Below are 22943 nucleotides of genomic sequence, written 5' to 3'. Positions count from 1 at the left end.
TTGAATCGTCTGTGGGTTTAAAGGTCCGTAGGTTGAAAGGTCCTGGATTGAATCGTCCGTTGGCTGAATAATCCGTGGTTTGAAAGGTCCGTGGGTTGTAAGAACGTTGACTACAGCATAGAAAACTGTACTGTAAGATGGACTGAACACTACCGTGATTGGGAAGGTCCATCACGCTTGAACTGTGAGGGATGACGAGCGTGAGAAGTAGCGTTTGTTATCTGTTTGGAGGGAAAATTACCAATCGTTAACAAAAACTTGTGCTTTCTATCGTGCTCAGTGATATGCTTACCGGTATTGATAAAATTTAAGGTAAAGGGCAAGTTGAAAAAACAAGTTGATCTTATATGAAATAACACTATTTACTCAACATTTTGGTAAAAAAATTTTCATGGTTGGGTAGTTATCGGCAAAAGAAAATCGCAAGAAGTTTCAGGTTTTGGCCTTCATCGTGATGTAGATCAAGGCTCTTGTTATGTCATACATTAGCGAACTTGCGTGACAATATGCTGTTGCTTTCCTTGCGCGGTAGTCAACTGAAGTCAGAAGTATTGGTCACAGGAGTTTAGCCTAGATGTCCAATTAGGCGCCATATAAAGAAATTTGCAACGTGAAGCATTGTTATTAAATTAGCTACAATTGTTTTAAACATAAAAAATCCGGTAGCCTTATGACTTGCGTCCCTGAAGTTGCAGTACCCTTTGTGCTTCATAAGCTACCCGTCAAATCGGTACCGTACTAGTTGCCTTGGTTGGGCTATAAGCTGTTACGTATAAAGCTATTGGAAGTTAGAGCAATCTACACAGCTGTGACAGATACATACTTGACATACAGTAGGTGTAGCTAAATTTTTGTAGTCTGTGATTACCTATGACATCACCAGAGACTTCAATACGTCACAATTAAAGCCAATTTAGCGGTTTTCTTTTGCTTATAATTACCTAACCAAGACTTAAATTTCAATAATATTTTACCAGAATGTTCAGTGAATAGTGTTCTACCATATAAAATCAACTCGTTTTTGGACTTGCCCCTCATTTTAAACTATTTTCCGATGGCGTTGTTTAAAAAGTCATAAGTTGATTCAAAAGAAAGCTACCACAAAGCAAAAACCAGTTGCTTGCATACATTTAATTGTTTTGTTATTCCTATCCGACACACGCCCATTTTCACCGCAACCTTGGTAATTTCTAGAAATAAGCTAGACTGATTAGCATACATATTCTAGTCGTAGTTTATGTTTCTACTACCTCATCTCACCAACAGCCAATCAACAAATAATAAGGGAGACGCTTACCAAGTTCACTGAAACGGCGTTTGCAGCTGATAGTTTGCATTGACCTGATATGCGTTTAAACCACGAACCACATCGGTGATGATGTCCGCTAAGCTTTGCTCAATTATTTAGTAATTTGCAGCCAAATTATACTGTAATTAAATGAGTCTTTATTGGCATAGACCAGAGTCATTGCAAGAAAATTGTAAGACCAATAAAAAAATACGCAAAAACATATTGTACAATGTTTGTAAATGTATCACAAACGCTTTTTTGAGCAGGTGGGACAAAACCATTCGTCCTTTTCAGGTTCACGAACAATTCCAACACATGGCCTGCAAAAATAAATTACCATAAGGCAAGTATGCCGTTGTTTTATGCTGGAATAAATGATAGACTGTGATAGATAAAAGAAGTCCTTAACCGACAACCACTGTTCAACCCCAAAGAATGGCTACGCTGCAATCGGTTTCAAATTGAAATCACTGCTTCGCGAACGCAAACGCGAAATTGAGAAAAGAATAACACATTTAACAAATTGAAGTGGATTGACCCTGACGCTCTTTCAAACGGCTGTTTTTGATGTTTTATAATATCAAAGGACTTTGTCACTCCTCAGTATCTGTTTAGCCAAATTAAACCCCAGGGTTGAACATTGCGTAAACAACAACAGCAATAAGCAGACCAGGATAATGATTGAAAACGATGGTAGGCGCACAGAATTATACATGGTTTAACTTACCAGTGGTACCAACCATCGCATTGGTCACAACCAATCATTGGACTTCCATCATCTGGTTTGCTACAAGCAGGGCATATCCAGACACGATTTCCTTGAGCATCATAGACTATGCCCACCCCAGAACCAACGCTGATAGTTTCAGTAATAACTATAATATATACTTGAGTGAGATCAATTTTCAACACTAACTACTATTCATGCACTACAATATGTTGAAATCAAGTCTTATACAAGTTTTTTTCTGAAGCATCACACAGTTTTAAAAAGGCTAACACAAAATTATAGTAAATGGATAATGGAAAATAAAACTTATTGGAACAATGGAAAAGAATGGTGAGTGACAGTATTGTAAAAGTTACATCAATAACGTGAAATACCAATATGTTAATGCACTTACCCTTTCTTTCCAAATCCTTATTTGATGTCACTTTATCAAGATGCTTTCGGCTAACTTTACTTGTATTAGTCGTTTTTTGTTGACTTGAACTCGGTTTCACAATACTTCTACATGGGACAAAAAAGCACAAAATTATTAAGTCAGACCTATGTCTAAGAACAGTGTCTCCCAAACCCTTTTGTCCCAAGCCCAACTCAAATTAAAATAAATCGTATTGCCCGCTATGATTCCCTATTATAGGCACAGAATGGAATGTAAAATTTCTCTACTGGGAAGTATAATCGTCACTGATTGGTGTGCACTGAGTAAATGAGCTAATCACAAACCCACAAGTGAGGCATCACAATACCCGGAAGGGATTTTATTATGTAGTAATTGTAGTGTAATGTAAGTGTAGTGTAGTGTTATGTATTACTAGTACTATTACTACATTACATTATTATACTATTTTATTAATCTTTTATTTCAAAAGGTATTTCGTCAGGGAACCAGAATTTGCTGGAATCTGTAACCTTTTTGCATCAGTGCGCACCACAATTTGGGAAACACTGGTCAAGAGGATAGTTTGTCAAGTCGGACTCGTTAATCTCAAATATCATTATTACATTTTTTTGTTTGTTGATGCTACTTTAAACGTCAGCTTTGGAATTGGTGAAAAATCTTCTTTTATCTGCATAAAAGTAACAAATTGATGACAGAAACTAATTTTTAAATGATAAACAATTGTTTTATTCAATTTACAACCCAAAGCTAGTGCAATAAAAAATGTTCTATTGGTTGAAAACTCTAGAGATATACGTCAGTAAACACTTCTAAACCTTTTTTGATGATTTGAACGTTTTGTCTTTCTTTCTTTTCTTCTCCTTTTTTCTTGCTTGCGGCACAACGACAGCAGCAGAGAGTTTTGGAACTGGAGTACGATCAGCCAATGTATTTACTTCTTTTTCCTTAGGCATCTGGAAAAAACTGTCGTCATCAAATTTCCTTGCATAACCTGCCTCCAATTACACTAGAACAGTTAATATAAGCAAAAATTACATGTAAAGAAATTATGAAAGTAATTTAAAAACATCAACCAGAAAACAACCTTTACAACTTTAGCTTCTCCTCCCTTGGACTTTTTTAAAATAAGTTTTTCCACAGATTTTGTATTGCCATGTTTATGTTCTTCTGGTGTAGTTTTAGTTTTGACATAACTAACTACATTTTGATGACTTTCTGCAAATAAATAAAAGATTCTTGAAAATGGTTACACATTAGAAGTATAATAATGATTAATTTATTTCTAAATAAATAGAATCCAATACAATAAAGAAAAATGATACAATTTGAAAACAACAAATGTTTGTAGAATATAAATGTGAAAAAATTCTGCATGTAAAGTTAATAATATTCATCAGTAATGACTCTAAATCCAAGTCTCAAATCCCCTCTACGCGATTTTATTCATTAGGTAACCTCCTGCTCCCACTTCCAATGTCAAATGCTTAGCATGTTGCATGAACGTGCTTCCACACGTAAAATGATTAAAAAAATTAAATAGGAAATGGAAAACATTATCTTGCTTTTGGTCAGTCCCACAAATTGTAAAGTGCTTAAATTATTTTCAAATGTAAACAAGATGACATAGAAGCAGCAAAATATCGTTTTTTTTAAATTTGTTTCTCTTTTTCCTATCAGAGAAAGCTTACTGGTATAAAATCATCTTTTAACAATGAACATACGCAGTGGTTCTCATTAAAGACACATATGTTAAATAAATTTTGCTGATTTCGTTGGACTCTTACGTAGGGCTTCAAAACATCTGTTTAAACCAATCAGAGGGCAGCATGGTTGGTGTTGTTGTTTTGTCTGAGAACTGCCCTAGCAGTTGGTACGTTTCAAAATTTCAGGCCACGTGCAGAATACAGACAAAAATTGGCATGAAAAATGGAGAAATGTGTATCTTAGGTTAAATACTCCACTTTTGACTTTTAAGCCTATGTTACGAGAGGTAGATATATGTGAATTATATTATATTTCAGTATTAAGGAGTCTCAGGCATGTCTAGTTCATCGAGTCTCATAACAACGTTTTTAGTAATTTTACTACATAAAGAAAGAAGCTAAGAAATTAGACTTTTTTCAAGCACATACGCCTCTTTAGGATGGTACTTAAACATTCAGCCAGAATTTAACAACAACAATTTGATATAAAACTGTTAGAACATCAAACAGAGATCTATCTAAAGAAAAAGGAAATTTTAGTCTTACGAGGCTGGAATCCTTTAATTCAACTAAAACTTTCACTGCAAAGTGGCATTGCAGTGCTAAATTGTCTTAAAAGAAACATGATGTTTTATTTGGAAAAATAGTGACCGCATTCTCGCAGAAGCACTGTTTGTCAAAAAAAACGGCTGACATTAAAAAAAGGGTTTTGCTCAAAGCAGTGCAAAACAAACTCTACAATTGCCATTTTGGTTAGTTATATAAATCTAGTACATTTTTGGGTTGGTTTTTACAACTCCAAAGACAGTTTTAAAGGTACTTAAGTTTAGTTATTCAAAGAGCACATTAACATAACAAGCTTATAATCCAACAAAACATTTGCTTCCATTTTCCATATGAAATATTTTGTAACAAAAAGCTCTCAGCGTACTGGACTTAGTTTTTGATTTCTTCAACTTCTTGTTTTTTGAATCTGCAGTGTTTTTCTTATGGTGTTGCTCAAAACGGCTGTTGTCTACAAAAAAACAAAATGAAGCTTATATTTAGCAGTAGGTACCAAACTACAGTCCGTGGGCTAGACCTGGTTCTAGAGCAGGGGTGTCCAACCCGTGGCCCGCGGGAAGGTTCTGAGTGGCCCACGCGGTATTTGTCGAAATTACTTATATTAATTATTAGTGGAATCGCCTTCGTAACTTACGGCGAACTTACATTCAGAGAAATTGGCATTTATTGTTTGTTTACTAATTTCTGACAGCCAAATGGAAAACTCGCTTTGCATTGCTACATCGTCCATCTCACCGAATATTGCCAAACTTGTTAGAGAAAAACAGTGCCAAACTTCACATTGAAATGTCGACGTGTAGTAAAAACTTTGTTGAATTTATTATATCTTGGTATGTTTATTGTTCTTATAATTGTAAAAGAGGATAATACGTATTTCTAAGATTAGAATTTTGGTGTGAGGGTTTTAATTAGAAATTAGCAGTAAACACTCAAGTGGCCCGCGAAATCATTCGTAAATCGCATGTGGCCCTTTGGCCAGAAAGAAATGTAAAGATAATGAACTATTTGTGATTATATTCATTTCTTTCAAATGGTACAGGAAATATGTTTTACTACAAACGGATAATAATAAATTACATAATTTCAAATTTGATGTAATCAATTATATAAAGCACTAAATAAAAAACACAAAATATAAAGGAATTACCAGTAAACTTGCTAAAATTTATTAGTACAGTAAAATCTTGGTTATTGACCACCCAGATAACATAACCAACCCGGAATCATGACCACTTAAACGCGGTTCGGAATATCTTCTATTGCAATGTATAGCATTCTGTTTCACTAACACAACCACTCCAGTATCCAGATCGCGACCGCAATATACCCGGCACGAATTATTCAAACCTCACCTAGCCATTAATCTATTATTATATAAAATTACGTAAGAGGTTGGTAATAGTTAAATTGTAACTTGTAACTTATTAGTTGCAGCTGTGAGCATGTCTTCTAGTCATTGTCTGTGTGTGCACGCAAAGTATTGCTTCAACAGATATTTTTACACTTCTTACTATGGTTTCAGAAGGACGATATGGTGTCACGCAAAAAATTAAAAGAACTTCCCATCCAGGAAAAGATCACACCCTTTTAAGCAAAATAAAATGTCAACGGCAAGCATCTACTGTATCCAAAGACTTTTTAGCATGTTGTTATTAGTAGGCCTACAGTAAGCAATTAATCGTACATCCCATTTATTAGGCGTTGTTGTGTAACAACCTATATCGAATTGAATGCATATTCTTTAGTTTATATTTATGAAGAAAAAAATCACAAAAATATGTGCTATAATTGAGTTTTCCTTACAACTATGACCTTATGCTCCAACACGATCACCCCGTTAACATGACTATTTGACTTTTGACCCATGAATGGCCAAAGTATCGGTTTCTACTGTAATTCAAGTTGTATAAATGTTATACGAAACAACCACTGCCAGTTTTCTGTTGCAACACTAAGTCACATATATACTGTTAGAAAGTCTTACCTGAGCTTCCTAGACGTACCTTATCCTTAATATTTGACATGTTTTCCCAAACATTTCTGCAAAAATATCATTTTAAACACAAAGCTATGCAATTAAGTCTTAAAGTAAACAACAAGTAACCGAGGAGGTGGTAGTAACCATGCAATAGTACATAACAAGCTTTTTATTCACAGCAAAGAGTTACATAAAAATTAAGCAATCAAAAGAAACTAGTCATATGTCCATTGTCCAGTAACATGGTCCTTAATAAATAGTTTCAAGATAATCTCTAATAATTATCCAATTCTGCAATTTATCTTTGGAGTAACAATACAAAATAATAAAGCCATTTAATTATAAAAGCTCTTCCATAAACATGGTTGTTATAGATATACTTGAGACAAACAGCAAAGTTTTAGCTTTGCATATTATCACTACACGGAATGGAAACCATAATGCTCCAAAACCAAACCTAGGATTATCATGATCTGTTACATTGAAACGATTCTTTGTCATACCGCTCACCTTAAGGATGATTTATGCCCCTGCTTCTCCACAGAAACACTTGGTGTGTCTATAAAAACAATACAATACAAAAAAAATAAATTAAAAATTGATCAATTAACACCTTGAAAATCTAATACACATATTCTAACACCAAATTAAACAATGGTTCCAGACTTAAGTTCCATGAGCTTGTTTCAAGGTTTGGTAGTGAGCTTCCCAAAATCACAATGCAACATCGCAAATGTTTTAAATCAGATTAATTTTGTTTGCAAATCCTGTTTGCAATAGCTCATTTACAAAGCGTCCTTCAATAAAACTATGTTGGGCAACATTCTACATAAGTTACTGAGATAATATCTATAATATAACTGAAATGCTTGTTGCGTACGTCAACCTTTTTGAAAAAAACGTTGTATTATAAAATGGACAAATTACAATGCGAAGCATAAAATAATACCCTTGATTATGTAAATTGTTGTACGACACTTTCAAATCATTGACTTGATAATTACAGCAAACGATTTAAAAATACACAAGCCCTTTGTGAGCCTAAAAAAACCAAGCATTAAATTGATTGACAGCAAATGGGCAAAAGTTTTTGTTAAGGCTACATCGATAAAATGGTAACTTGTAATGCATAAAAACCATTGAAGTGCAATATTATAGGTAACATAACTAATATAACAGAGACATGTCAAATTGTTTTGAACATAAGCAAAATAGTGTATTACAAGTTTACATTAAGCTCATTAACAGGTGTTGTCTACACCAGTGGTTCCCAAAGTGGGCTTGGAGTTTTCTTTTTTTATTTTCCTGTTTTCGGTTGCATATAATGAGAATTTTCGGCGTTTGTTGTATCCAAGCAGATTTAAACCTAGCATCTTTGAAAATGTTTTGCTGCCTCATGGCACACCTGATAAAGCAAGCTCAACCTTAAAGTGAGGGGCAAGTCCATATACAAGTCAGCCTTAAATTAAAGAGTAGTTGCCAGTAAATATACTGGAAAAAGGATTTATACTAATCTGGTAAAATATTGATTTGAGTTTATGCTTTTTTTATTATGTGCGTTTGCTTTCTCTTGAAGTTTTGTTGTATCTGTTATTTTTGGTTAATGGTACACTGATTTATTTCATGCATGGTGTTGTTTTTGGTGATTTTTGTGTAACATTTTGCTTAATGCATTGGTGTAGTGATATGGTTGACCACATAGTTGCGACGCATCTTTTCTTAATTGGTGGCTTGCATTTATTTGAGTGTAATGTGCTTTTTTTTGTTGGATAGCATGGCACGACAGAACATTCCACATATACAAGACCATTATTTATGTTGTTCTACATGGGTCCACTGCAACGAAATTTCACTTCTCTTTGATCAAGTAACTTTCATTAGTGCGTGTTTTACGGTACCTGTTGGTGACTTTCAGTAAATGCTTTTAATCAACGAGCTTTATAGTACAATACAAGCGAGCTGCTTTTCTTCCAAACGCCTGGTTTTGAGTGGACCATAGAAGTGGCAAAGAAGTACCTGACAGACTAATTCTGTAACACTAATATGTAGTGATTAAGCGATTGTTGTTATAAACAAATGGCAAAAATGAAAATTCATCGCTTATTATCTGAGACGAAGATGGCAATTCTTATTATGTCACAATAACAAAAACAATAAGGATGAATCAGGTATTTGGATCAAGTATGAGCAGAATGTTTTGTGCACGCGACAAGTAAATATTATTATTAATAGATATAATAAAATCATACGTAAGTGTATAACTAGAACATTATGCTTTAAGTAAGCCTCAACTACAGTAGTTTACCATTGGTGTATTTGTACTGGTTAATGTAGATCAGGGGTCGGCAACCTTTCGTATGCAGTGTGCCAGTTTAGGAATAATGTCAAAATATCAACAACTCGCGCGCCAAACATTTTTGTAAGGCATTGTTTAAATTTTCTTAAGGTGATATAACGTGCGTGTCAAATCAACTCGGGGCTGGTTGGTTCAACGTGCCAGGGGTCGCTGACCCCTGATGTAGATGTTAACCTACATTACAGTGCAGTCTTGGCTGCTGCTCCAGCCTAGTATGGTACCGGTAACTGCAGTAAAAACAAGAATGCTTTACCATTTCATGTGCTGTCTTTTTTGACATTTCTATGAAACATTTCTAAAAACAAACATTACCTGCCCCTAGTCACCTACCTATGGAGATATATTTCATCCAAAAGGCGATGGCTAGCCTACAACTATTAACAAATCTAATCCATACCCCAGTAATCAAACATATTGTTTTTACATCGTTCTGTCATTATGACCATCCTCTTCATCATAATAACAGGCCAAATTTACAATTTTGGCAATAACCGCATAACCCCTACGGCTTACATATTGTTAAAAATCCTTTCACCAGTATGTTAAGTGGCAACTATTCTTTGATTTAAGGGCAATTTGTTTTAGGACTTGTCCTTCATTTAAAGAAAGCTTGTGTGGCGAGAATAGAAGTAAACCACCAGAATGTTACCTTTCATTCTATCTGTTTCAATTTAATACTGAGGTTAACACAACATGTAGAACTGCAAATAATCCATTAAATGTACCAGCATGTGTCAAATCCAAGTGATCTATTAAATAATTCGTTGAAGGTGAAGGAGTTAAAGGTGGTCTAACTGGAGATTCTTCACCGACATGCTTGTGGAAACCTCTTTGTTCAAGCTGTAACATCTGCTCAGCTTTGTGCGAAACATCGTTATCACCATCATCGTCAGATGAACTGGAGTTCTACAAATGTAACGTGTTGGGAACAGATAATATATAGAATTATAGATGCAGTGATGCCAAAGTTTCATAAAATTTACATTTCTATCACTATCAAAGAAATTTTTTAAAAATATGCACGAGGTCTGTTCAAAAAGTACCCGACCTTTTGGCAAAAAATACACAACACAATGAATTTCACAAATATTCAATGATTTTCCCAAATCTCCTTCAAAACAATCCCTTTGGCGGTCCACACACTATTCCCAGCGCTTGTTAGACTTCTGGAAACATCTCTTGAATTGCTCCTCGGGAATCCTCCCTAGCTTCGTCGATTTTTCTATAATATCTTCTTGTGATTGAAATCGTGTCCCTCTTAGAGTGGTTTTAAATTTGGGGGAAAGCTAAAAATGACATGGTGTCAAGTCTGGAGAGTAAGGAGCCTGGCGAACGAGTGGCATGTCGTTTTTGGCCAGAAAAGATTGGATCACATGGGCGGAATGAACGGGTGCATTGTCGTGGTGAAGCCGAAAATCGTTTGCTGCCCACATCTCTGGCTGCTTTTTTTTGCACAGCTTCACCAAGGCGACGTAGAACTTCCAAATAGTATCCTTTGTTGATTGTCTGGCCTTCTGGTGCATATTCGTGATGCACAATGCTGCAGCAATAAAAAAAAAACATGTCATGAACACTTTTACATCCCTGCGAACTTGTCGTGCTTTTTGGGGCCTTGGAGATTCCACATGCTTCCATTATGAGCATTGAAACTTGGTTTCTGAGTTGCAACCAAATACCCATATTTCATCGCCAGTGATGATAGTCTTCATAAATTCTGGGTCATGTTATGCACAATTCAGAATGTCCTGGGCGACTTGCTTCTGTTGTTCCGTAAGCAGCTTGAAATGGAATAAACTGAACCCGTGCTTATTCCCACATCTGCAACGATTTCTCGTACTGTTAAACAACGATCTTCCAGTACCAATTGGCGAACCTTCTCAATCACCTCCTTGCTTCGGCTTGTGGATGGCCTCCCTGAGCGTAGGTCGCTCTCCACTGGCATTCGGCCATGTTTAAAGTGATTAAACTATTTCTTTATCTGAGTTGGGCTTAAACACAATCTGCAAAAACATATTGATTCTTTCGAAATGTTTCAGTTTGACTACCACCAAGCTTTTGGCAAAACTTAATGCAATACCTCTTTTTGATGCGTTATGTCATTGAAATGCAATTTTGTGTGAACGGGCACGTACTATATACCTGCATTTTATGCTTAACACAGAGAGAATGACATGGCTGATTGGCTTGAAACGATTCACACGTATGGAGTGATAGTGATGTAACAATGCCCCAAAAAAACTTGGCGCAGGTGGTACTACTTTTGCCGGGAAGGGAAAAGGTCCGATACTTTTCGAACAGATCTCTTATGTACAATTGTTTTGTACTGCAATGCTCAATATCAAGTTGTATGACTTGATGGCCAAAAACAGCAGCAAATTTAATAATTAAACGCTCAGGGTTGTGATTTATTTCCAGCAGTTACCATAAAATAGTTGTACAGGCGGTTCGGTTCCCTGGAGCTAAATGTTCCAAACCTCTGCCTTATACCTAAGAAATATACCTCACCAAGTTTCTGTGAACCTACACCAACCTTCGAATTTTGGTGGTGATTAGTAATGAAATTAACATACATGAAGGTTGGCCTTTGATTCAAGTACAAGTGAAGGTTATGTATTGCATTCTGCATATGATTAGTGCACCAGCATGAATTAAAAATAATTTGGTAATGAAAATTCTATTCTTTTCAAACTGGGAAGAAATAGCACTTACCTCTGTGATAATAATCACTCAATATCTCCATGCCTTTCCTACCAATGTCTCTTTTAAATGCTAGCTATGCCCAAATTTGATAATGCTTACAAAAATCACTAAATTGGAACAAATGTCATAAGGCCTTACACCATTCCCTGGGGCCCGCCTTTCACTTCCCTATCCTATGCTTTCAAGCATGTAAGATACTGTATATACAATGTATATATCATACATACAGTATTCAAGTTGGTCATTTCGCTGAAATCCAATATCAACAAGCTTAAAGAAAGTTCAATGAAAATTACCTCAATCAAGTGGGAAAATTTCATTAACTCAGCCTCATCAGCTTCTTTAGACGCTCTTCTGATCACCGCATCAATAGCATCATCAACTGTTTTGGGGGATGCAGTGTGAGTCGGCTAAAATAAAGCAATGTTCATTAAACTTTATAGACTAACTTGTATTAAAATTTGATTCACTCCCATAGATGAAACACTCTGCCGGAACAATATTGCTTGGTGTGTAAAACCAATGAGAAAAGTGAAAATATAGCTTAAACAATTCAAAATCCACAATATAGTAATTCGACCTTGCGCAACCTTTGCTTACTAAACTTGCTGTGTGCAATGGATGCCAATTTTAATTCATGTTTTTAAAATTTTTTTTGCTGTTTTACTTACTCTATATGCCGGCATATAAGCCCACAACCAGTTTTTAGGTCCAAAGTATTCCTTTTAGCCTATAACTTATTTCTTGTATTGGCTCATGCCACGTTTTTTCGTTTGACTACAATAAAATAATTGCACCATGAAGTCTTAGTCTATGAGTTTATGATAGTCACTTGGCGTTGCCATGCTACAACTTTATAACAATGCGCTTTTGATAAAAAAGAAGCCCTATAATGTAATTGACAACACAGTTTCCTGCAAAATTGGCTGACTGTTTGCAACGACCATATATTTTTTAATATATTGTTACATGAATTTGATACTGATGTATGCATTTGTTCACTTTTATAAATAATAAAAACATTAACATCATCTGCGTTATTTGCAAATAATCATTACCAGGACGACGAAGTGAAATCCGTAACAGCAACTGAGAACTGTGTTGATGTGTTGTTTATTTGATTAGGGAAGACCGCAAGTCAGCAATATTAGCAGTAATGATTTGATGCGTTCAGAGCAAAATTTTTTCAAGTAAGATTTTATACTCGTCAAAAGAAGCCCACTGCTAACTTTTGAGATGATTTGGATGAACTCAAAAGTAGGCCTATATGCCGGTATATAAGGGAAATTGGAAATTTTTAGCAAAAACAATCAACAGCAACCAAACATTATTAACGCTTTATTTGCAATGCTTCTATCACTATCCTACCAAACAACATGCTAATGTATCAACCCAAGATATAAAATTGATTTCTACAACAACTTGAAAAAAATCTACAAAAAAATTTCAGCAGGGAAGGGTATTCATTGTTTAGTTAAATGATTTTATGTCTTAAACATGCGAAAGCCTATGTTTTAAAATATATGCATGATTAGTACCATAAAAAGGAAAAAAATGTGAAGTGAAATAATCAAAATCATAACCAAACTGAAAAGAGAACTGGGATTGATGAGCAATTAAGCTTAAGCACATCTTTTTTTAAGAATCTAATGACCATCATGCAAGTGTGTTGCGAACAAGAAATATACTGCAGTACATTACAGTACAGAAAATTTTTATATTACATTAGTTGAAGTAGTTTTCAGACAAATATTATTGTTAGTAAAACATCAAAATTTTGTAAGCTATAAACAAAGTTGTGTGCTAAATAAAAAGGGAGAGTAAAAGGAGTTAAATGTATATGCATTCATAATCAACTATTCAACCAAGAAAAAATACTGCTAGAATGCAAGACCAGATATATTAACTCAATTTTAACTTTTAAATATTTGTATAGAATAGAACCACAGTCTCTAAATACACCAAATGTATTGCTTAAGATATGCCATTGCTACGATAAATATTAATCCAAAATCTAAAAAAGCACAACACTCACCAAATAACTTGATTCTGAAGAAACAGGGTAGTCTTTCACAATGGTGCTATCAGCAGAAACTACACAAAATTTTGAATGTTACAAAAAAAGTTAATGATATTATTTTAACAAGTCATTTGGATAAACTTTTTATTTTCATTGCTCGTTTATGTCCTCGCATATATCAAATATAACAGACAATAAACATAAAACAATAAAGCAAAATATTCCTACTCCTTAAAAAATCGGTATATACATAGTGCATTAGATTTCATAATTTGCCAGATATTACTTCCTAGTAGTAGTAGAAGACTAGTACAGAAGATGCAGTTAAGGGGCAATAATTTTGATAAAGACAAATTGTAACATTTGAATCCAACTAACATTTCCAAAATCAGAATCAAGAACAGATCATCATTATTCTATCATAGAACAAGTTTCTTCATGTACACCAAAAATGAGAAATGATTCTTTAGTAGTTTTTATTATTTTAGCGATGCAGCAGTAATATCCAAGAGAGTAGCTTGTTTTAGAGTGATTGCAAGAAATTGATACTTTTTGTTTTATTGAAAATGTATGATTAACTATAAATACAAATATGTTTTTTAAAACAACTTTAAGTTCTTCAACAAATTATGCTTCTAGACAAAAAAGTGAATGGTGTAGCAATACTACTTAATTAGCTATCTGCTACTAAACCGCTATCTTAAAAACAAACTACCACCGAAACACAAACTCTAAAAAAGCCCGGGGTTTGGGTTAATAGGATTAAGCCCAAATATTTCCCTAACAAGTCTCACTGCAAATAGACTACACTAGGTTTAATTTAGTAATAACAAAAATATTACCTTTGCAGAAGTTAAAATTTACCTGCAGTCATGTTTCTATCGGAAGTACAGTTAGAATCCTTTTTCAAGATTGGATATTGAAGCAGTTTATCAACTTCTTCAATTCTTGATGTTATAGATTCTTTTGCCTTGAAAGCTTTATTGCTCCTTGATGAAGTTTCCATGAACTTACTTGCAGAAACTTTGCTACCAAATTGTCCGAGCCTATTAGCATTCTGTGAGGGGTCTTGAATCATTTCCGCCGCTGAACTGTCCATATCTTTTACCTGGCTTTGCTTTTCCACCAATGCGACAGACTTGGAAACATGTCTATGTGCAGTTTCATTTTCCAGCTTTGCTGCATGTTGCTTTATCCACAATGGCTCATCCATTTTGTCAAAATAGCTTGATGTGTCTTTTGAGATATTTTTCGATGAGACTGCTGTGTAAATACAAATGCAAACAATGATAACACTTGATTTTCAGCTAAGGACATACAGCTGAAAAAGACTGTTCCACAAATTGAAATAAACAATTTTAATACAGTGGTCACCACTTTAAAAATTCACCTTGGAACCGGCCCTTTTTGGCGTATTAAGCGGGAAGGCTCATAAAGTGGGAAGTGAGTTTCCTCTCACCGGTCTCTATAGATGACTGTACACAGTACCCAAGGGTTTATGAACCTTTTTAACGTGACCAAACCTTTTGCTATATCATATCACAAATTAATGGACTGTTTTACCTGCGATTCCTCAAACACTCAGAAAATGTAACTTAGTTATCCGTATTAAATCAAGCGAAATCATTATATGTTGGAAATATAACATGGAATGGTAATATGTAATACTGGCATAATATTCTACCAGCTTGCTGAAGCAAAAGGATTCTGTATGCGCTATACTTCAAGAAAGGGTACATTGTTTCTTTGGTATTTTATCATAAAATATATTATGACATAACAAACGCTTATTTAAAAAGGTTATGGAATGTTTAACAATGGTTATTGCTTGGCTGGTCGATGACAAAGAAGTGCAGTGCAGTGCAGTACGTGCAGTTTCAAGCATACTACATCAAAAACAAAACCAAGTAGGTATTTAAAAAACGATTGGCCAAATATGGGTCAGAACTAGTAGATTACGTGACCCAACGCATAATGCATGGTGACCTATCTTTGGGTTACGACCCATAGGTAGGAGAAACCATACAATATCCAGACAACAGGCAAGTTTATTGTTTTATCCAGCGAGATTTACTGACACATAAAACCGATCAAGCTGTCGTAACTGAGTGCATGATGTAACAACTGCAACAGAAACTAGGTTTTTTGCCCACGAAAAAAATGGAAAAGGTTTAATGAAACGACACATGGCTTGGACGCATTTGATATGAAGCACACTGCCTTCATCATCCAGTCTTTGCGCTCAATTTTACTCCGTCTTGTTTCAAAAAAGGGCATATAAAAAAAGTTTAGGGCTTAAAGCACAGTATTTTACCACAGGAACAAATGGAGTAAACTGGCACCATGCCAAATCGGGCTTTATAAATAAGTGGGCCTATAAATCACGAGTTCATAAAGCAGTAACCATTGTAAATAAACAAATGCTACACATGTACTAGTAACTAGCAAATATAAAACCATAGTTGGAGCGAATGTAAGTTAGGAACTTGAGTAGACATACCTGGTTAGCAATTTTTTTTAACTTAAACCATATTTTAATCATTTCTGTAAATGCAAAAAATTCAGTTTAAGTACAAGTTACCACACTTTTCATGTAAAAAATATGGGAAAAACTTTCTTGCACTGGTTTGCCAATATTTTGCAAATACTTACAGTACTTCAAGAAATGTACATATTTAAATTGTTTACTTATGTCGCTGATACTTTAGTTTAGAACAGCAGTTATTGTTTGCAGCAAACCAGCAAGCAAAACCCCATAGTCAACTGCATTGTAATTTAATGAAAAATGAACAAACAATTGAACACACAACTGCACAAAATGTTTGTCAGAGTTTACAAACGCTGCAAACATTTACTTGATTATTAAAAATGTTAGCAAAGCAATTGTGTGTTCTGATTACATCACTTATATACGGCTTTTACAGCATAAGTTTTTGCCATTGTCTATCTGACACAATCATATCAAAAAAACACAATGTGCTTGCACACACTGCACACTTAGTTTCAGCGCGGGTGAGTATTACAATTTTATTGTATTTATTCATATAAGTATATGTATACATACGTATATATATTATGTAAACATATACTTAAAAGAATAAATGCTTTACTAACTGAAACAAATTTGTACTTGCCAAAGGAATTATTTTCAGATGAGCAACTACCAGTGTGGTCTTCATCTTCTGATATATGTTGTTTACCAGCAATAGTAAACGTATGGTCCGAAAATAATGGATGCAACAAAGGATCATCAGAAATTACACCTTGATCGAGTTTGGCATCTACAAGGCAAACATTGTAACTATATAAATTGTTATTTAATAAATTATCATAAAATCAAAGTAAAAAGACATATTTTAATGTTTTCATCAAATAACCTGTAACACAAATACAATTACCAGGATGGTGTCAAGTCTTCTTTGCTAAACGATTTCTTGTCCTATTGCTGAATTGTGTAATTACTGTATTAAACTCATTTAATAATGTGATCTTTCATTGTTATCACAGATCATGATCCAATGTCCACAGTTTAGAACACCACTACATATACTACCACTACAGTTTTTCAAAACAAAACAAAAAACATTCGGGAGAAAATTGAAAGCTGGGGATTTCCCGATTGCGAGAGTGTGAGATCGGTACAATATTATCGTTATTGTGTAATTATGTAATGCATTATCACAATGTGTTTTATGAAGTGACTTGGCCTGCTTTTCTAATTTGTCTCAAAATATTATGCCTACTTTGTTTAAATTGTAAACATGAAACAAAATTTTTAGCATGGTTAAAGCATGTGCCCTTCACCAAAGACACTATCAAAGACGATTTGCAGGACATATCTAAGAACATCGCCAACTTAATGAGCAAAAAGCTTAAAAGAAAATTACTCTGTCATTTCATTTTCATTGAATTAATCAGGCCAATACATAGTTGTAAATATGTGTGGGAAACAAACATTTGACTTATGAAATAATTCATATTTTTTGAGCAAATTATAAGAGCAGCCTTTTTGCTTTGGTGATTTGGTCTACTGCTAAACTGATCACCCATCATTAACAAAGGACTGAGTGACATTATGTCGGTAAAATACGACACATCCTAAGATTTTCAATTGATACGTAGAACGAGTACCAAAAGACAAAACAGTAGAAAACATTTTATTAATCAGAATACAATACTACAACATTTCTTATAGATGTTGTTTAAAAATTGCTAACAAATTTTCAAATATTGCGAAAACTACTTATAATGTAATGTTTTTAACATCATCCATTATTGTGACGCTTCAGTTCTCGAATGTCAATGGGTGAACGATTTACGCATTATTATTCATCACAGATTTGAATTGGTTAAACTACACATTACAGCATCGCTCGCACTCTCGGTCATCAATAAAAAAAAAACGAGCAACATTTGTGCTCACGTTTATCTATAAAGAAAAGAGCGACCTTGTTTTGCCATGCACGCTCTTTTTGGTGATTAAAAACATTTTCATTTTTGCACATTTTCAGACACCAATCGCTTTCGTATGTTGCAAACATCAAATTTGCATTGTAAAATGTGTGTCTAACAGCACCTGTAGCCTATCGTTATTTGTTACAACCTATCATTATTTGTTGTAAATGTCACAGGAAATTTGATGGAATTCCAAGCTGAAGACTTTGGTCGCATTTGCCACAAATCATTAATAGATAATTAGAGCATTAAGAACCTTCTAGAATTGTAGATGTAAGGTTCAACAATTTAATAATGTTCACTTTTAAATAGTGTTGCATGTAATTGATAATAATTATACGCAACTACCGTTACATAACGGAGCTGCTGTTATGAACGCTTGGTACAAATTACGTTATTACACAGCCTACTTTTTGGTATATTTTATGCACAGAAAACATTGGTTGTCTTTTAATCTGTACGCATTCACTGTCTATTGAAATGAAATGCATGCGATAGCTGCACTCGGCTGTTGGCCCACATTGCCGTTTTTCGAAACCGGGCAATAACATATTGCAGTGCTTTTCAACCTTTCTGATGACAGTTTGCACATTTTTATGTTGAATGTTTAGCCTACAGTTTACTCCAGGTCTAACGATCTCATGCCCCAGTAACATCGGTCCCTAAGGTTTCGTTAGCGATGTGTGCATAAATAATAAACATCAAGAGCTTCAAGTTGGCAGACTAAATATTTGAAAACATACATTTCAAGACAATACAACGTTAAGGGCGAATCACGCAAAACCGATGAAAAACTATTTCAACATACTTCATTTCACTTCATTTCCACTTGTATGTTGATACAAGAAAAGCCACAATCTTGTGCCTGTAACCAACTACTTCTCAACTAAATATACAGCAATGGGTTGAGCCATTGCCTTGTTCTGATATCAATATGCTCCGTTAGTTTGCTGTTGCTTTTTTTCTTTGACACTTCAACGTTCTGTCAAGCTCTTTTTATTAGCAGTCTTATTTATGAAAACTGCATAGCTAAGACTGGATCTGCTTTGTGATAACTGTGGAACGTATTCTATATTACGGACGAGCTTGTCTCGATCTTGGCCACATGAAGATAAGTTTGAAAACGCCAAACTTGCATAACCAGCAGCGTTGCTTAACGATAACTGAAAATCAAAGAGATGAATTTCATCTGCACTACATTTTTTCTATTTACACTAGTGCAGACAGTCTCCTACGTTGAAAAGCACTGGCATATTGTTACATGATGTCCATTGATAACTATTCCTACAACGATAAATTGAGTACTTGCAAAGTATGGCAGTGACACTTCTAAGTTGTTAAAATGAAGTCACACTGCACAAAGGCCATGAAAAATATCGTATTTGGGTCTTGTGCGTAAGTAGTTCACATATTTAAAAAACAAATCAAACTGCCAATACAAGGTTCTGCCATGTTGTGCTTTGTGTTGAATGTTATGCTATATATTTTTCCCTATGTGAACAAAAAATTTTCAAAATGTTTCAACTAGCTTAAAACATCCTTTAGGAATAGATTATACTGGAATGCTACAGATCTATGGTTTACTGTTGTTGCTTTGAAGTGTATCGTGGTTTGATTTTTTTTTGTCTTGTTTTAGAATGACAGCATTGATATAAGCAATTCCTCAGCGAGAATGCAGTTAGATTTTTCTCAAACAGAGCATGCCAGCATCTTGTGTTGGCCCCTAGGCATTGCAATGTTATTTCACATTAGAAAATACTTTTCAGAAAAACGATAAAGACAACACATAGCAGTACTAGAAGGATCCAAACTTGTGACATGGGCAGGTAGAAATATATTAGACTTGAGCAACAACACTGTGCTACATGTAGGTTTGCAACTGTGCCAAATTCGCCCGTTATTTAAAACAAAGTAAAATAGATGAAATAAAACCAGATATCAAAGATCACATTATATGGTTAGCAGTTATTTCATTTCAATCCATTATAAACATGTTTAGTTCTACATTCATTATACTGATTTCATCATTTTGGTATTGTCATCCTGACTCATCCAGCCTTGTGTTCCCCAGACTCTGGTCATTTGATTAACATGCAAATCTGGTTTGCTAGTCATGATTGATTGAGAGGTGGTTGGTACTTGGGCAAAAGTTCATTAATTTTTTTTACTATCTGCAAACTTTTGTTCAGTCACTAAGTAACCAAAATAATAGTAACCAATAAATAAATAAATAAATAATAATAATAATAAACCAATAAATAAATCAATAGTAACCAAATGTTCAGTCACTAAGAGCATTTAGCTGTTAGTGTTTGTTAGCCAAATCATTTTTTCCAATCCAACATACTACAACAAAGTGTAGTAGGTGGCATATGTCTGCAGTATTGGAAAGGAAAAATGTAAAGTGATTGCAAAACATGTCAGTCAGTGGCATTCAGGCACTGCACTACACAAAAGTCTGAAAATGTGTTTAATTTTTTAAGCGGGGCAGGATCAATCCACATTTAACAACAAGTAGTGATCTTGCTCATTGAACTGTCTCACTACACTGCCAAAAAAAGGTTAATAAAAATAATAAATAGTGCTACTCAATGTTATTTCCACCAACCTGACTTTCCTTGAGCAGTGTTCACCAGCAGTGGGAAATATGAATATACATGATCCAGTGAAGAAGAACACAATGCACTGGGGAACTGTAGATTTGACCGTTTGGAAATAGGAAATTTGTTTAAGCTTTGTTTAAACTGCACAATTTCCATTTGCTGCATGTAGTCTAATAGCTCACTACAAATGACATGCATGAAATCAAAGCCATGCTTGACATCTTGTATGTTAATAGCATTGCTGCCACCTGTAAAAACAATGAAAAGTACAGCTTTAAATGTAGCAACTTGTTAAAAATCATGATGTTCATGTTCCTTCAGCCTACTGTCAAAATATAGTATCTCACATTACAGTATTGTGGAAAAGTCTTTACTTTGTTAATAATATAACATTAACAAGTTAAATGTAAATTAATGTAACTCAATAATCATGGATATTGTGACTGTAAAAATACAAGAGACACCAAAACCCAACAGCGTGCAATCCAAACTTTGTCATCTATATGTCAATTTATAACAAAAAATAAGGCAAATTAATGTGTTTGAACAGCAAGTTAAGATTAACACTCAAAGAATTAAATTAAAGCTTCAATGAATGGCGTCACGTGTCTTTGGAAAATTGTGTCTCTGCATGCATATATATGTTTTCATCGAAAACTGCCATACTTTCCAGTCAAGGACAAAATCAGTTTTGGGGCCTATGTTAGTAAGAAATGTTTAACAATAAGTAAGAATTTGCTTATTTATACATTACACTAACACTTAACAAGCAAAATAAGCATACATTGTTCACCAGCTTTGTGGACAGATATTGCACAAACTTCTAAAAACCTTTTTAAAACATCCACTAATACTTCTAGTGATCCACTCTGAATAGAATCAAATCCAACACATTGACATATCTGAGCAACAATGACAGGCAGAGTTTTTATTACAAGTTCATTAGTCATCTTATTCCTTGATTTAAAAACAGTCAAGGTTTAGTTTAGTATGTACAAATGCATATGAAACTGAGGCCTTTTGGTAGTTTTAAAAATTCTTCAGGGAGACACTTGCAATTCTTCAAACAACACTAATCTACGGAAGTGTGAGTGTAACAATATTAATCTACAGAAGTCAACATATTAGAGCAGTGTTTTCAACCTAGAGGTCGCTAGCCTTTTTTTATGGGGGTCGCAATATCTTTGATGAGTGGGTGTATTTGTTTACTTTTTTAAGGAAATAAAGTGGTTAAAAGCTGATTTGAAAAAAACTGAATTGTCTTTGATTAGTTTTTTGCTGTACAGTGTTGTGTAACAGTTTAAGTAAGACTACTTGCATTGTTAGGGTTTATTAGTGAAAAATGCGTTTAATTATTAAATGGATAAAGACGATTGTTACATATTATTATTGTATAGATTAGCCGTAAAGGACTGTTACCACCTCATTTTAGTATTGTTAGCCTAATTCTTTTTTAATTTTGCAAGTACATTACTACTGTATTTTTACTAGATTTTTTTTTTACTCTTTCTTAAAAAATGGGCGAAGAAAGGTCTCATTTAGCATACATACTTTCCATCGACCTATCTGTGTGAGGCTGGCTTCTCTGCGTTGTTGGGAATAAAGACCAAGGTCAGGAACAAACTAGAAGTAGAGCCACATTTAAGGTGTGCTTTATCAACAACGGTGCCACGCATAAACGAGCTTGTCTCCAAGATGCAGCAACAGCCATCTCACTGACGCTGCGTTTAAGATTTATTTATTGGAACCTTTCTTACATTACTTTTGCCTTATTTTTAATTGTACTTGTGTTATTGTTGCGTGTACATAACTGCACTATTTTGGAAGGGAATTGTCATGCAATCTTGGGCTGTTAAAAGGGCCGCGGAATGAAAAAGGTTGAAAACCACTGCATTAGAGTAAACCCTATTGTACCCAACTCTAATTGTCTATTCATGATCATAAAATATAACTGAAACTTCCCCACTTCTACAGATCAGTGTTGTTAGCGTACATTAATGTTGTTACTTCACAACTTCCTCACTCCTCCTCTTCGGCAGATTAGTGTTGACCAATAAAGATTACTCTACTATACCATACTTCCAGTAGATCCAGACCCCCGGTTTTTGCTAACAACAACATACTCAGGGTGGATAGTAAAACCTTA

At 34.5% G+C, this 22943-nt stretch overlaps 1 protein-coding gene across 3 annotated transcripts; it reads right to left on the bottom strand.

Moving 5' to 3' along the window:
- Nucleotides 1-1426: 1426 nt before the first annotated feature.
- Nucleotides 1427-21751, bottom strand: LOC143448656 (uncharacterized). Of its 3 annotated transcripts, none has more exons than XM_076948477.1 (16): nucleotides 21582-21751; nucleotides 20803-21045; nucleotides 16874-17020; nucleotides 14604-15002; nucleotides 13755-13813; nucleotides 12016-12129; nucleotides 9745-9925; nucleotides 7174-7222; nucleotides 6670-6725; nucleotides 5053-5136; nucleotides 3503-3633; nucleotides 3234-3371; nucleotides 3021-3085; nucleotides 2416-2522; nucleotides 2019-2166; nucleotides 1427-1611 (listed from the first exon to the last, which is right to left on the bottom strand). In XM_076948477.1, exons 1-16 carry the CDS (start codon nucleotides 21745-21747, stop codon nucleotides 1536-1538), a joined length of 2163 nt encoding a protein of 720 aa, XP_076804592.1. In that variant the 5' UTR covers nucleotides 21748-21751; the 3' UTR covers nucleotides 1427-1535. The 3 variants fall into 3 exon arrangements, with proteins under 3 accessions (XP_076804592.1, XP_076804593.1, XP_076804594.1); XM_076948478.1 differs by having other exon boundaries at nucleotides 14604-14999; XM_076948479.1 differs by lacking the exon at nucleotides 5053-5136.
- Nucleotides 21752-22943: the final 1192 nt, after the last annotated feature.

This window comes from Clavelina lepadiformis, chromosome 3 (genome assembly GCF_947623445.1).
Source record: "Clavelina lepadiformis chromosome 3, kaClaLepa1.1, whole genome shotgun sequence".
Classification (NCBI taxonomy): domain Eukaryota; kingdom Metazoa; phylum Chordata; class Ascidiacea; order Aplousobranchia; family Clavelinidae; genus Clavelina; species Clavelina lepadiformis.
Note: the sequence above shows the minus strand (reverse complement) of the source record. Positions and strands in the feature narration are given on the sequence as shown.

Excerpts from the sequence above, each read along its gene's own strand:
- LOC143448656 (XM_076948477.1), bottom strand. The coding sequence starts at position 21,747 with ATGACTAATGAACTTGTAATAAAAACTCTGCCTGTCATTGTTGCTCAG. Across the intron at positions 3,086-3,233 it reads CGTTCAAATCATCAAAAAAG|ATAAAAGAAGATTTTTCACC; the intron begins GTTTAGAAGTGT and ends ACTTTTATGCAG. Across the intron at positions 1,612-2,018 it reads TGCGATGGTTGGTACCACTG|GCCATGTGTTGGAATTGTTC; the intron begins GTAAGTTAAACC and ends TTATTTTTGCAG.